Below are 16608 nucleotides of genomic sequence, written 5' to 3' on the forward strand. Positions count from 1 at the left end.
TCAGCCAGTATCAGACCAGTCTCCTGTGGTACATTGCTAGCTACGCACAGGGGTAAGCTCATTTCAGAAAGCCATCATTAAGCAGAGGCTGGAGGGGAGGGTGGAGGAGAGGGAAGGTTCTGCTGGAAACTAACATGGAGCTTTGGGCTACTGGCAGGATATGAAGGCAGGCAGCAATCCTGTGTGGGGGGTGCCTTACACATGTTTCTGTAAGCAGGTCTGTACAGGCTGCTGAATGTGAAGGCCTTCCAGGCACACAAAGCTTTCACACCGAGCAGCACAGCACAAGGGTGCTCAGTGGCGTGGATTTTGAAGGTTACATTTGTGTTGGCTGCATTCCTTGTTCAGAGAGTAATAAGGGCTGAAGACCTCAGGCTGTCACGGGGTGGTAGCTATTTCAACTTGAAGACGTGTAGCTGCCTGAAAACAGCATGCTTTTGTTTTGCTTTGTTTCTTTTTTTCTTCTGGTGGAAGTTTTAATTCATTGTGAAGCTTTTTAAGCAGTTGGCAGGGATGTGAATAGACACTTCTCCAGAAGACTTATGGAACAGAATTGCATAACTTTGTACTTTTCCTGTGCAAAGCAGAATAAATTCAATATAAATACAGTTGATAGTCTCTGAAAGATACCTTAATTTCTTCCAAATCTTATTTATACTCCACGAAATCTGATAACTATAAAATGAGCTCTGATGCTATGAATTGCTTCACTGATGGAGGAAAGAGGAGAACCTTGGGTAGAGGTATCATGGCAAAACAGGAGCTCTAATAAGTTTGCAGCTAGCCAGCAATGTGTGCTGAACAACAGATCCCTAATCTTTTAAAAGGTACTTGTGAGCCTTCCAGAGAATTGTGCTTTCTTATTTCTGTGCTGTTAGACTGTTTATTGCCTTTTGTTTCCTGGATGTGATGAAAATAAGTACAGCTGAAAATAGATGCAGCTGAAATTCCTCTGAAGCAAGGCCAGCACTTGTTGCTACATTGCATGTAGGATTAGGAAGTGTTTCTCAATAGATTTCCAGTGGCTTATGTGTATATATCTTTATTTAGGAAATTGTGCCAAATTCTGGTAACATGGGTTGAAATGTGAATTGTAACAGCTCTCAATCAGGCTAGCTGCTATGTTGTATCTGAAAATAGCCATCTACTTCCCTCTAACCTGTGTATCACCATTACCAGCCTATGCCTCTGTCATATTATAAGCAAGACAGCTGTAATTGGTACCTTGTCTTTCAATTGATTTAGATTAGCAACAGTTGTTAAATGTGGGCACTTGCCTGTTTCTTATGCCTGCATTGAAGACACTTCATGCTTTCTTTGGTAGCTACAACCAAAATAGTTCACATTTTCTAAGAATGAAGATATGTATATATATTTAATCTCCTATCATTATAACAGTTGTGATATAAATTGTTTGATTTGGTCCTGGAGCCCAAACAAAGCTGTCTCAATTGTGCAGAGGGTTTTCACAGTAAAAGCTGCTCTCCTGCAAGGTGAGCCCCTCACAGTGCTGTAGTAGCTGTCTTCAAGCACTGCAGTACCTGTGGGCACTGAAATTCTCTCTTTAAAACTCTGTTTTTTGTTTAGGGGCTCTTGGTATTGCATTCAGACTTTTCCTTTTTCTGTTTCTAACTCCCTGATTTCACCAAAAATGCTCAGTTTTAAGCAAGTTTTCTTGTGCATATTAGGTACAAATTCTGCTGAGGTCTTGGAAAACTTTTGACAGCTTTTGTGGCTACTGATGCTGAAGAAAATCTCCCTGAAGAAACAGAAGTTGAAGAAAAAGCCAGTTCAGTGGGTAGCTTAGATGAAGATCACAAATACCTATTACTATAACAGATAGTGGTAGTTTAGTGTTCTTCCTTGAGCAGACTGTTGCCAGTCTCGAGGACCTGTAACAAGTTTTCAAGGAGAAGGCTGTGGTTCTCTCATCTGTTTGAAGTATGCTGTTTCACCCCAGTTTTCTCACTGTTCCCTTTTTCTGTTTCCAGAATTGCTGGAAACAGCCCATCTGGCTTTGTGGTACTGCTTGGTATACTATCCTTTAGCTAATGCCTCCACAGTAGTCACTATTGTTTCAACCCGTTACTTGAATGCCACATTAAAAGCTCTGTGCTTCAGGGAAAGGGAGAGATGCCTTCTCAAGAATCAGAACTAAGATTGTCTAGGGATCAATAAAACTTGCTTTCCTTCTCCTCCAGCGTGTAGAGTCAGCATCCCAGCCACACTGTCACTTTTACTTGGTGCTCTCTAGTGACGTTGCTTGAGTACAGTGAAAACCACAAAATACATGGACCGATAAGGGTGGAGTAATTTGGGATTATTGCAAGTGTCCTTGTGCTTGCTTTTCCAGCTCAACAGGAAGCCTTTAATAAGAATTTTCCTAAATAGTGTTGCATGCAAAATGGGGAATTCTGCTCCATTCTTTTAACAAAGAGCCATTTCATGAAACAGTGTGGTTTTTTGCCTCTTGGTAAATTCCAGAAGACTTTTTACCTTTGCTGGTTACTGATTGATAGTTCTGTGCTGAGCTCCCTTTAATTTTGCAATAAACTAACAAGGAGACTAAGACCACAAGTTTACAAAAAATGGCTTATTTACTCAACTGGATTTACAAGGATGACAAAGTCAGATTTAGTAGCTTCAGTGTGGTCTAGGAAGGGCAGGAGGAGTACTCGAAAAATTGTACTGTGTAAATAACCAAACAAAAAATAGTTTGCTTATTCTTCTGTGTAAAGTTCTTAGGCCAACAATCTCCCAGGACCTGCAGGAACTTTCTCCATATGAAGGAACTTGGCTATTCCCAATAAATAGGAGTGTTAGAAGTTTAGGCACATTAAATTAGTATTTTTACTTTTCTAATGTGCTTCCAGAAAACTGGCATCCGCTGAAATCACATCAGTGGAAGGTGACTCTCTTTTTACAACAACATACAAAGAAGAGGCAGAGGGGTGGCTCCAACAAATTATTCTTTGAGGAACTAAGGAACACTCCCAAGTTAAGTGCCCTTGTCCTTATGGGGCTTACCAGAAATTAACTGGGAGCATCACACAGCTGCTACAACCTGGGCCAAAAGGTTCCAAGAAAACCTGGATGACAGCTTTATGGAACAGATCCTAAGGGAACCAACTCAGAAAGATGCCCTCCTCGATCTGCTGCTTGTCAACAGAGTGGATCTCATGAGCAAAGTGGACATTGGTGGCCGTCTTGGCCACAGTGACCATGGCGTGATTGAGTTTAAAATTTCTGTTGGCAGAAGGAGAAGTACCAGCAAATCCTCAACTCTGGTCATGAGGAGAGCAGACTTCAGGCTACTCAGGGAATTACCCCTGGGAAAATGTTTTTGCAGATGCTGGGGTCCATCAGTGCTGGTCACTTTTCAAACATCACCTCCTAAGTGCACAGGAGCAGGCAGTTCCCAAATGGAAGTCAAACAGGTGAGGCAGAAGACCAGCTTGGCTAAGCAGGGATCTTCTCTTGGAAATAAGGCAAAAAAAGGAAGGTGTGTGCCCAGTGGAAGCAAGGCCAAGTGATATGGGAAGAATACAGAGATGCTGCTTGCTGCTGTAGGGAGAAAATTCATGTGGCCAAAGCTCAGCTGGAGTTGAAGCTGCCAGAAATGTGGGGGACAATAAAAAGAGTTTCTTCAAATATATTAGTGGCAATAGGCAGTATAGAAATATCATCAGCCCGTTACAGGGTGAGGATGGTCACCTCACAAACAGGGACAGAGACAAGGCAGAGATGTTTAACACTTTCTTTGCCTCTGTCTACAACATGGATGAATGACCAAGGGGGTCTCAGTGCCCTGAACTGGAGGACCATGACTGCGAGAATGATCAACTCCCAGTCGATCTTGAAATTGTGCAAGATCTGCTGTTCAAGCTGAATCCTTATAGATCTATGGGGCCTGATGGGATTCAACCCAGAATCCTCAAAGAGCTGCTGATGTCATCTCAGAACCTCTCTCAATGATTTTTGAGTGGTCTTGGGAATCCCGAGAGGTCCCAGCCGACAGGAAGCTGGTGACTGGTGTCCCAATTTTAAAGAAGGGCAAGAAGGAGGATCCTGGAAACTGCAGGCCTGTCAGTCTCACTTCAGTGTCTGGTAAAGTTATGGAGAAGATTATTCTGGGAAGTATTGAAAAACACCTGAAAGACAACACAGTGATTGGTCACAACCAGCATGGCTTCATGAGGGAGTAATCTTGCTTATCAAACCTGATTTCCTTCTATGACAGGGTAACCCACCTAGCTGATCAAGGGAAGCCAGCTGATGTAATCTTTTTGGATTTCGGTAAAGCTCTCAATACAGTCTCTCACAGGATCCTTCTGGACAAACTGTCCAGCCCACAGCTGGATAAACACATCATGTGGTGGGTGAGCAATTGGCTCATGGTCAAGAACAGAGGGTAACAGTGAATGGGGTGACATCAGACTGGTGACCTGTCACTAGTGGGGTTCCACAGGGCTCCATCTTAGGCCCTGTGCTCTTCAGCATCTTCATAAATGACACAGAACTGGAGTGGATACTAAGCAAGTTTGCAAATGATGCAAAACTCGGAGGAGCTGCTGACTCCCTCAGAGGCAGGGAGACCCTGTAGAGACCTCAACAGATTAAAGGACAACCAATCAAACACCAACCATATGAAGTTCAACAAGGGAAGGTGCCGGATTGTGCACTTGGGATGGGTCAACTCTGGATGTATGTACAAACTGGGAAATGAGATATTGGAAAGCAGTGCCACAGAAAAGGACCTGGGGGTCCTGGTCAATGGCAAGTTGAATATGAGTCAGCAGTGCCCTGGCAGCCAGGAGGGCCAACCCTGTCCTGGGGGGCATCAGGCAAAGCATCACCAACCGGTTGAGGAGGGGATTGTCCCGCTCTGCTCTGCACTGGTGTGGCCTCACCTGGAATATTGTGTTTAGTTTTGGGCACCACAATATAAGAAAGACATTAAGCTGTTAGAGAGTGTCCAAAGGAGGGCAATGAAGATGGTGAAGGGCCTTGAGGGGAAGCCATATGAGGAGTGGCTGAGGTCACTTGGTCTGTTCAGCCTGGAGGAGACTGAGGGGAGACCTCATTGCAGGTACCGATCTCTTCTCTCTGGTGACCAGTGACAGGACCTGAGGGAATGGCCTGAAGTTGTGTCAGGGGAGGTTTAGGTTGGATATTAGAAAGAGGTTCTTCATGCAGAGGGTTGTTGGGCACTGGAACAGGCTCCCCCGGGAGGTGTCACAGCACCAAGGCTGACAAAATGCAAGAAGCATTTGGACAATACTCTCAGTCACATGGTATGACTCTTGGGGATGGTCCTGTGCAGGGCTAAGGGTTGGACTTGATGATCCTTGTGGGTCCCTTCCAACTATATTAACAGCGTTGTTGACTTCTGGATTAATCACAGAAGAAGCAGTGACCTGTCTAAAACATGAATGCTATTTTCCTTGAGAACTTCTTTTTTTCATCTTTTTCCAAGTATCAGTACCTATAAAAAGTGGCAAAGTGATCAGAAGAGTAGGTTGCGGGGTTTTATAACATATCTAAAATTAGGAACTTGAAAATGTGTTCCCACTGTCTCTTTGTGTTTATCTCCAAGTTTTCTGACTAAGAAGGATTCTTCTTTTTCTCATAACATTTCTAATGGTTAGGGTTATTTTACAATCTAAGTTTGCTATGCTGAAGTAAAGATTTGAAAAGATTGGGAAATTGTGTGGTCCATCATTTGTGTAGTATTTTAAGTAGTAGACTTTTTCTCAGAAAGGGTTTTGAAATCTGAATCTGAGTGAATTTATAAAGTGTTTGTAATTCTGTCAGAATTGGAAGGCTGAGGACTGTAAATTTTCACTTGTTAAATAGCTAGCTTGACCAATGGCAAATGAATAGGCTCAAAGGTTAAAGGCAATGGTTCACTGAACTCCATAGCAGACTGCATGAGGCATGTTTCCAGTGTTACTGAGCTGTTTAGCTGACCTTTTCGTCTTTTTTCCCCTCTTTTAGCAGGAGAGGGTGTTTTACGTTCATGCACAGTCATTGACTAGAGAGGCCCTACACACTTCATTCATCACGAAGTAGAAACGGAAAGGAATAGCACAACTTCCTTACCTGTTGCACATGTCAGGACACAGTTGTATGTGTGGAGAGATGTGCTGTTTTTTATGACTCTTAGTGGTAATGAAAACATTTTGTTCCATTAGTTCATGATGGAAATAGGAGCTCCTCTTAAAACAGTATGTATTTTTTAAATACAATGCATTTTAAAATATTATGTATTTCAGTATTATAACATCAAAATACCATGTAGCAATATTCTCACTGTTGAGTGTTCTGCTGGAAGATCATAAACACGTGACTGGCTTTGAATTTCTTAAGAGGAAGCTGTTCTTGGCTGGTAATGATGTCCAGTATCTGTCAAAAGGAACCACAACAGAGGCAACTTTTCCTCACCTACTTAGCCTGAGGACTTGGCAGGTCTCTTGTACTAAACAGGTTAAATCTGATCTGTATCTGACAGATCTACGATGAAAAGTTGAGGAAGTACTATTGCTAGTTCAGTGCAAGGCAATCTCTAGTAAGTCTGCCTGGAGTTGCAGCTCCAGCATGTTTCCAACTGCTGTTTAGCAGTGAGAGGTGGTTTCTTTCAAGTGTGGCATCTATCAGACCAAAGGGGGATACTCTAGACTTCTTTTTGGTGGTTTTTAAGATATGGCATCGTTAACATCAAAACTAGCGTTGTAGTTTGTGCACGCCTGTATGAAGCAATGTGTGAGACTCAGCAGATGCTGTCCATGCAAAAATGTGATTACTCATCAGAAAGTCACACAGCTGTTTCACACCAGATCTCCTTTGTCTGCCTGTGTTTTCTCTCAAAATCACACACAAGTTTAACCATTCCCTCAGACACTTATTTGCAACTCTCTGAACACATCAAACCATTGCAAAGGACAGCAGAACAGAGTGTAAGCATATCTTTCAGATTAGTGAAGGAGACTTTGGGGGAAAAATTATTATTTTCTTTAGATGTGCCACTGGAATCACGTGATACCAACATTCAGGACTTCAATTTGAATGCCTGTAGGACTGGGGACTGCTGAAAATGTAGGGTCTTGTTTAAATGGCACTTTTCACTGCCAAAGTGTTTGTGACCAAAGTTTTACTCGTGGAAAAATAAAAATGGCACTTTCCAGTAAGGGCATGTGGTTGAAATTTTGACAATAGATGTACATATTCAGAGGAGTTTGCTAAATCTGACTGGAGCAAAGGACCAGCATGTTTTCTTTTGTTAGTGACCCGCGGCTTGTTTGATCTAGTGAGAGTTTAGAGTAATCTGGATACTCTCAGAGTGAGGTTCAAACTGTATTATGGTAGGTACACAAAGATATAGGGATGTCTCTCTGTCTGTCTGTCTATCTATCTGTCTATCTATCTATCTGATAATAGGTGTAACTATACCTGATAGAAGAATTTTGCAGTAAGCGAGGCTGCAGAAGTGTGACAAGGAATTTGATACCAAATTTAGTGCTTAGCTAACAGCTTCTTGGCTTGTACTTATGGGAGAACTGAATCTCTATGTTGGTTCTGCAGGCTTGCAGTAATGAAGAATAATTTGCAGTTAATTCCAAAAGAAGCATTCTGTGCATGCATATGGCTTCGTCTCAGAGGAAGTGTGCTTATTCAAGATAGTATTTAAACATGTATTTAAGCAAAAGTTTAACTATCAGTGAAGTTATGGAGCCAAGAATATGCTTAATTCCCATCCCTACATCTAGAATATTAGTACTGAATAGTTATTGAAGGATACATCAAAAACTGAAATCTAAGTTCAGAGGCATAGCTTGAGTTAAATATAAAGGGGAAGAAGATTTTCAGTCCTACAGCTAACAATGCTGTGGAGTTCCCAGTTAAAGAAGAGGGCAAAAATCTGAAAGATTTAGAAAAAAAACAGTTGAAATATTTTTGTTGTTCATTTTTCTTTTGATTTTTTTTTTAAGCCTTTAGTTTCCTTTGAAAGAAAGCAATGTGAAATATGGTATGCTTAGGTATTTTTTTCTATTAAAAATGTTCCTTAAGCTTCGTAATGTTTCTTTAAAATGTGGTGCATAAATAATAAAATACATGATGACACAGTACAGAGATTATCTTGGCAAAGCCTGGCGTGACTGAATCACAGAGCTTGACACTTGTGAATAATGTGATCATTGCGAAAGTGTGCCAATGAAAGCTTCGTACCTCACCGGTACGTGTGTACAAGTTTGTTAGTGCATTCTGTTTCAGCACATTTTCTAATACTGGATACCATGGATAACTGAGGCTGTGGCTTTTTTGACATGGTGAATACTAAGTGAGAATAGTTTCAAGAAGGAAGGGTCTCACATCCTATTCCTTATCCCTACTGACTCTTGGACGCCTACTCCTTTCCTTTGCCTTGAACCAGTTTTGGTGCTCAACTTATCGCAAGGACAAACTAGCTCAATAAAATGAAAGATAAGTACCGTGGCAAGAATAAAGGAAAACATGACTTTTTTCTTCTTTGTTATTAAATTGAATCATCTTACCTTGATACCTTATGAACAGGACAGCCATCAGTGGCTGCAAGGAGTTGTGTGTACCAGGCCCTTTGCTGTCTGCTTTTGGGTGCTTACAGGTGCATGCAGCAGCTCAGGGGGGAAACAGCAGGGGAATGTAATGTGTTTCTTGTGTGTTTGCTGTTGACCGTATTGCAAAGTGTACCTTAAGAACCTTAGCCAAGGTGTATGACCAAACAAGCCTGTTACTTACCATGTTTGTGTTCACTGCAGTCATCATAAATGCCCAGTACCAAAAGGCGCACCCCGGGGTTAAGCTTGGCAGGGTGATCATGGCCAGCTGAAGTTTGTCCACAGCTTGTAGTCAATAGTGGAAGAGCATGAGGAGCATCCCTATGGAGTTCTAAAGGTCTTGAACTCCTGTTGAGTAGATGAAGATTTGACTTACCCACTTTTCAATTTAGTCCTCTTGATACAGTGCATAAAGCTCTGAGACACCATCGTGCTGTTTGCAAGCACAGATATGGGTGGGCTGATGTGAGCAGGGAGGTGGAGTTGTAGTCTTGGTAAAGGTCTCGCACTCCATCACATTGTTGGCAGCTCGTGTCATGCTGCCTGAAGAGGACACAATATCCCTCAGCACCATCACTCCAATTAGAACTCTGCGATCTCACACAGCTTATGTGGGATCTTGAAGTAGGAAAAGAAAATGAGGAGTGTGTTATATCATAATGCTGCAAGTGTTAGAAAGCAAGAGGAAGCCATGATCAGAGGGAGGGAGGAGCAATGGAGGGAAGAGCAGAGAAATTCCTCTTCCTTTTAGCAATGGTAAGATATTTATTCCAGTATCATCCACAGAGTAGCATGTAGGATTCCTTTCTCTCATATTCCTGTGTCAAGAATAGCTGAAGACGGGCCATTAATTTCAAAGAGAGTTTGTTTGGAGCGGGGTCTGTTCTCAGTGCAAGTAGAAGGATCATTTTTCTTAAAAAAAAAAAAAAAAAATTACTGTTATTGTGGATAGTGCAGCTGCTTAAAGATCCAAAGCATTATGAGATAATTGTGGTTTCCTATGCTCTTCCCTCTGTGGTGTTTGCAGTGTTTGCCTTAATGCTTTCTGTTACTAGAAAACAGTACATGTTTAAGAGCGCAAGAAACTGTTTATCCCTTGCAAGCATGTCAATTGCACGCGTGCTACACTGAGTGGCTCAGCTTGTGCCTACCCTCCACCGGCAGGCACGGGTAACCCGTTGAACCCCATTCGCAGTGGGGATCGGGGATTGCAATTCTTCCCCGTGAATGAGGAATTCCCAGTAAGTGCAGGTCATAAGCTCAGGTTGATTAAGTCTCTGCCCTTTGTACACACCCCAGGTAGGGGTTGGTCGCTTCTCCCAGGCAGCTATCAGTAAAACAGGAGGGCATGGTCTTAAGCTGTGCCAGGGGAGGTTTAAGTTGGATATTAGGAAGAAATTCTTTACAGAGAGGGTAATCAGGCATTGGAATGGGCTGCCCAGGGAAGTGGTGGATTCTCCATCCCTGGAGGTTTTTAAGACGAGACTGGATGTGGCACTTAGTGCCATGGTCCAGTAACCACAGCGGTGTTGGATCAAGGGTTGGACTTGATGATCTCGGCGGTCCCTTCCAACCCAGCTGATTCTATGATTGCTCATGCTGTCAGAGGAGAGAACTGTGTAGGTACTACAGTCTGTTGTTTATCAGAATCTTGTGATCCTGAAAAACACTCAGAAATCCTCTTGTGTAGAGATAGCCCTGTGACATTTAGTAATTTTGCACTTCAGAGCAATGGGAGTGGATCCCTACAGCACCTCTCTGCATGGCATTTTGTTTCAGCCAAAGGAAGGAAATGTGTAAGTTGTCTGGAAATTACTAGGGAAATAGAATTCCTATTTGCCTATGAAGAAAATGGTGGTTTCTTGTAAGGAACATCAAATTGTTCATGGAAGATGAACAAACGATGAATGAAACTCTTCAGAACAGTAGTTTCATTTTAGCTGGCTATATTTATCAACATCCTGTTGTTTAGTATTTCATCTTTTTAACAATATCCCTTTTCCTCCACTTCTTGCAAATATCTCTTTCAGTTTCTGCAGATAGTTCTGAGTGTTTAAATTGCCTGCATGCTATGCCTGGAGGATTCCAGTCCTGGGCTTTTCTCTGCCTTCCAGTAGCTGTAAAAATTCATTTCCCTTCACCCTTTCCTTCTCTCTTTGCAGGTTATCTTGACAAATCAGATTACCACATCGCTGAGCAATGGCCCTGAGATCCAGGCAGACCTGGTGTCTCCAGCTGATGATTTGTCCCTGTCTGAAGGTAAGAGATCCCTCTATCAGAACTGAAACTCTACACTGACACAAATCCACACTGTAATTTGCAGCCTTCTGTTGATATACAGGGGTCTGAGAGAGTTGAGTTAGCAACTCTTGCCTAAAAGAGTCTGGAAACAAAATTATTTTTCAGTTTCTCTGAAAATCCATTTATAAATAAAAAGCAAGTATGTGGACTAACTGGAAGGATCTGACACTTTCTGGAGCCTAAGAATGAATTTTTGAGCCATGTCAGTTCCTCAGTGTTGTACTGTCTTGCACATGCGTTTAGAGTATTATTTTCTCAGTCTTCTGAACCTGCTGCAAGAGTAGATACACAGGCTAGGCTGCAAATTTCACCTTCTCTAATGATTATTAGTGATTCCAAAGAGAACCAACTGGTCAGAAAAGAAGGAAAGCAAATACTCGATCCTGTCTCTTGAATTATGCTTGTCTGGTTTTCAAGTACAGTGCCTCAGACTGCATCTCTATGTTGTGTGAATGTAATAGGAGGGTTTTTGTGATGCCATATATTATTTTACATCTTCAAGTTTGTTTTTTCTGCACAGAATTAGAGGCAGGCATGCTCTTTTTGGGTACTAGTGAGGACTCAGTGTGCTAGGAAGAAAAGTTAATTCTAAATCAAGATTTGCAAAGTAATATAATAAGTTCAGCTTTCCCCACTTGCAAAGAATAGTCAGAGTACCCTCAGTCAGGGACAGATGCAAAAAGTTTGTTATTTAGAGTTCAGTTCATGCATAGACCCAAAAGTATGATGTAAAGCAATGTTTCTCTTTCCTGCAAAGACGTGATAATTGCATGTGGACTTTCCACTTTGTATAACGTGTATTTCTACTTTCTCTCCTTGCTGCACTTGCTGATGATTCTGATCAGCTTATCTGTGTTCTAGTTGATCACAAGCCCTCTTAAGCTTCTCTGACTTAACACAAGTACAGCCTGGTGGCAAAAACAACAACCAAAAAAAGTGGTTAAAACTGACATTACTTCTGCAACTCATTTCAGTGGACAAGAGAAAGAGGTTGAGGATAGGTTAAACAGAGTGTCAAAGAGTAGCAAGTAACTTCAGTGCAATGCCTTAACACTGATTGCTGGGTTTACTTCATAATTTTGTCAATAGGAGCTTGGTAAAGCGCGGCTCATTAAATCATTTTGAAATTGCGCTTGTAGCTGTGGTTGGCTCTGTCCCTTGACAAAGTATCTCTGAAGTTCATTGCTTGGATACTGCTCCTTACCTCTGTCAGAAAGAGTTGAAATTCGGTAACTAGATTTGGAAGAGGAAGGCATAATTTTTCACCTTTATGATTTCTTGGCATGAAATTGTGTATCATCTCATTAAATGCTCTTGATCACAGTACTTGTGGTTTTCCTTGTCTTTTAGAATTGCTATGTATGAACTTTCTCTGAAAAGAAAGGCATAGCTGACTCTGAAGTTGAAGTAATAACAAAATATGTTCTCAATAAAACATATTTTCGTCCCGTGGTTAAAATATTTGAAGATACTTTAGAAAAAAGCATGGACAAGTTGCAGTCTTTCTAAATTTCCCAGCAAATATGAAAGATTCTTAGTCCTGAAATCAGGACTATGCAAGAGACGGTATAAAGATTTTTGTAGCAGTTACAGGTTATTAATGAAGCTATCATGTCTTTAGTTGCTATCATGTTTTAGTTGCCTAAACTACCACCATTATTTTTCACCTTTTAACCCGAGAATGAGTTAAAATGTATTGGTGCTGTGTGTGTGTTGTATTCTTTTGTTGCTCTCATTCCTTGTTTTTAATTAAGGATCTGAAGTGGTAAAATGAGCCAGCATCACAGTTGCTGAAAATGGAAATGTTTGTTTTGCCACAGGACAAGAACAGTACAGTCAGTAGCAGTGCAGGCTCCTTCAATAATTCAAGTTTTATGAAGGGATAAAGGGCTGATAAACTTCTTTCCTTCTCTTCCTTCCTTCTTCTGTTGACTAACATTAACATGGCATTTACATGCTGTGTTGTGTAATGGAAGAACACAGTGCATCTTCACACTACATAGTGTTCTCCCTGTGTCTTTCTTATTCATAAAATGGCTACTTCTGGATTTCCATTTTTCATCACTTTTAACACATGCTGTCTACCTGTGAGAAAATGTGGAATTTCAGGCCCATTCAGCATTTGATTTCTGTGTTTATCTTGGTATCAAAAGCTACAAGTGTGGACAGTGTGTTTTAGTGGATTTTTTTAACATTGAGGTGTTGACCTGTCCTGAGAAAGTTCCCCCTTTTAATGTGTTTCTTGTTAGCTATTGAACAACCTGAAAGTAGCAATACTTTAATCTTCTGATAATTTTTTTTATACTTTCAGAATCCTAAATTAAGTAGTCTTCAAGGGTTAGTGTGATATTCATAATACTTACTACTGTTTTGCAACTGTAGAATTTGGAGGAAAGAGTAGTTAGGTGAGTAGCCAAAGTGCACAAAGAGGATATGTTGCAGGGTCAGGGATAAGAGGCCAGATTTGTGACTGAGTTCTTACGTCATTGTTCCTTGTCACTCATCACCAACTAAAGCTGAATTTGAACCAGTGACCTAGATGTGAAAGGACCCATAACACATTATTAGTCCTGTAAGCAACTCAGACTACTTGGTTTGTGTATGTCTGATAATGTTGTTTTAATCCTATCTGAAATCAGAGTCCAGTCACTGTAAATGGTTTGCTAAAAGGGTAATCTTTCTTAGGGAGAGGCAGAAATGAAAATTTCAAACTGAATGTGCTATTAGAATGAAGTGGAATGTTACAGTGTCTTTTGGTTTTGCTTCTGATTGTGCTTGAGAAGAGAATTGCTTGGGTTATGTGTTAGATTAGTCAAGAAACCAAGGAAGCTGTTCATCTGATGTGTGACAGAAAGTTAATCTGATGAACAAGCTGAAAGGACATTGTCAAGCTGTTTCAGGCTCAAAGGTTGTCTTCTGTAGAATTGTAATCTAGTGCATGAGAACTTGTGTCCTAAAAATATGTTAGGTTTTTATGAGAACATTAACGGCTTTGTAAAAGCAGTGCTGGCTGTAAAATCCCACCGCTTACGTACCAGTGTAAGAATTCATGAACTGTTTGTTGGTAATTTTTGTAGGAAATGGTTATGTCCAGCTAAATTCCCAGATCTGTGCATACTTCTGCTTCAAGACAGATAAAAAAATGCTTAGTTTGTTACAAATTAAAGTGATGAATAAAACACAAAAGTTTCTCTACCCATGGTCTGAGCTCTGGCATTCATTTGGCCTTTACATACTTGCCAGATTATCATCTGAAGGAGTTAAGACTAATAGTCCAGCTCCAAAATTCTCAGAGATGTAAGGCTGTCGCTTCTTCCCTGGGAAGCAAACTCAGTTTCTACTTGTTACTGCACCATTCTTACATAGCCATCTCTCAAACCATGTCATCAAAGGAGATAGACTGGAGGATGATTGTGAACACTGCTCTTTCACTTTCACTCTTGCTTTATGAAATAGTCTCTGTTTAGCTCTTCTGGTCAGAGACAATTTCCAGTTTGAGAAACCTTAAAGTTGTTTTAGATTGCAGGGGTGGTCAGACAAGCCCAGGACTATCACAAGAACTAATGCTTTATTACTTAGACATAAAAAGTAGCTCTTACCCGATTAAAATTTTTTTTTAATAATTAAAAAAAATAGATTTAAGATGCATTAGGCTAAGTGAACACTAGAAAGGGAATGTAAACGTACAGAGCAAACTATTTTGCATGACTGTTAATGGATATTTTTAAACAAGTTGTCTGTGGCTGTGACTCTACTGTTTTTGTTATTTTCACATGAATAAATTTTACCTAATGTAAAAAGTCTTTAGAAATTAATTCTAAGCCTGTGTGTTAGAGTGCTAACTGGACAGGGAAATTTGTGTGTTTCATTTGTGTGCTGCAAAGAGATAAGACAGTATGACCTACTTGAGGTTCCTTCTAGTCCACCAGTGCCTGTCTTATTAATATATCTGCCAGCTGCAAGCTCTAACTTCCTCTCACAGACATAAAAACCAAACTCAGTCTTTCTTGGAAAAAGCTCAGGAGTGTGTTGGTATGAACAAGAACAGTATCCCCCTCACAGCATGTACAGAGTGTCAAGCAAAAAAATGAATGCTGTCTTGGGCTTCTTCAGTCTCAGCTAGTACTTGCAGATATTTGTTTGAAAAAGTCAGAATTATTTTGTGTTTAAAATTGTCTGTAAACTTGTGCTAGCTCTGGGGAAGCCAGTGTTCAGTCTTCTGCCATTTGTGCTCATCAAGCAGTTTGTCATAGCATTGTATATTTTTAGTGCACAGTGTGAGCAATGAGTTTAGTCTGACCTTTTCAACTTTGTTGCTCTGATCTTGAATTCTTTTAAGCTGTTGAGCAGAAGTAGGCTTTCGTGTTGTGGAGACTGGAGAAAACTAAGCTGCCATAATATCTCCCACCCACAGGATTTTCCTACTTTAGCTTAGGAGCAGAAGATCTGAAGCTGGAATCTTTGGCTTCTCTTCCTTGCTTTGCCCTTGATTTCTAGTCATATTGCGATTAAATTGTTTTATTCTTCAAGCCTCAGTTTACCATTTTTTAAAATTTGGGGTTATATTTTTATTCTTCAGCTTTTTTTTGCTTTCTTAATATTTCAGGATATTCCTGGGGGAAAATAATGAGTTGACCTCTTCACCTCAGAGTAAGATCAGTTCTGTAGTTTATTACTTCTCTCTCTTCAAATCTTCTTCTTTCAGTCCTGGTGCCAAATGGAGTGAAAACACTGAAGGAATTATCAAGTGAACTGAGGAGCCCCCAGAGATCAGAGGCTGTTGGTTGGTTTTGGTTTGTTTATTTATTGATTTATGTGTGCACTTAATGCTTAGGGTTGGATCTGCAGGTGACTTAATTAAAATAAAAAAGAATATCCTGTGAGAACATAAACTTACCTGTTTTGCAGGAACTGTGAGCTTACAGATCAAGCAGCTGTTAAAAAAGTTTCTAAAACACTTCTTCCTTGTAGTTTTAAAGCTAATGCAGAATAATGCATGTCCTAGTGAAGTGCTCCAGCATGATATGAATTTAAATGCTGTGGAAAGTATCATAACACTTTGGCATGTTTTAGGGCTTTAGTGTTTTAGCTGAATGCTCTGTAAACTGATTGCAGCCTGGTTTACACAATTTTGCTTGAAAGAGAAAATAGTTTGTCTTGGATCATTGAAGCAGTATTGTTAGTTAATTATAATACATTTTTAATAGGACAATTCATAAATTAATATCCTATCATTTTAATATGAATCCACTCTGACTTTCTGAGACCCAAGTATTTGGAAATACCTACTAAAACCCTTTAATTTTGTTACCATTATATAATCTCTGTTGAGGTCACTGGGCATGTAGAAACTCAAGAACCGTGTGGCATGGTATATGTAAAGTCTTTTGACTGTGACCCCTCATGTGGATCCTGTGAAGCTTAATGAATTTTAAATATGCAAAAGGCAATGAGTACAAATAACACTAATGGTATTGCCAGATGATTTGGAAGATGAATTCCAACAATTACACCGTGTCTGTGCATACTAAAGGGTAAATTTCCCAACTGAGACTAGTGTGCAGGTGTGAATCCTAAAGGCTAAAGCACATGCCTGAAAAGGTAAAGAGGGGACCTTATCAATATGTTTAAGTATCTGAAGGGAGGGTGTCAAGAGGATAGAGTCAGGCTCTTCTTTGTGGTGCCAAGCAATAGGACAAGAGGCAACAGGCAG

At 40.5% G+C, this 16608-nt stretch overlaps 1 protein-coding gene across 2 annotated transcripts in view; it reads left to right on the forward strand.

Moving 5' to 3' along the window:
* The window catches only part of RAD51B (RAD51 paralog B), a 384808-nt gene that overhangs the window by 158269 nt on the left and 209931 nt on the right, over positions 1-16608 (forward strand). The window contains exons 8-9 of one of the 2 annotated variants that reach the window (XM_027716978.2): positions 10757-10853; positions 15601-15678. In XM_027716978.2, the coding sequence (XP_027572779.2) occupies positions 10757-10853; positions 15601-15678 (175 nt within the window). The remainder of the gene's footprint in view (positions 1-10756; positions 10854-15600; positions 15679-16608) is intronic. The other variant, XM_027716982.2, reaches the window with a different exon arrangement.

The sequence above is a fragment of the Pipra filicauda genome, unplaced genomic scaffold (assembly GCF_003945595.2).
Source record: "Pipra filicauda isolate LSUMZ 115617 unplaced genomic scaffold, ASM394559v2 scaffold6_size6359152_pilon, whole genome shotgun sequence".
Classification (NCBI taxonomy): Eukaryota; Metazoa; Chordata; class Aves; order Passeriformes; family Pipridae; genus Pipra; species Pipra filicauda.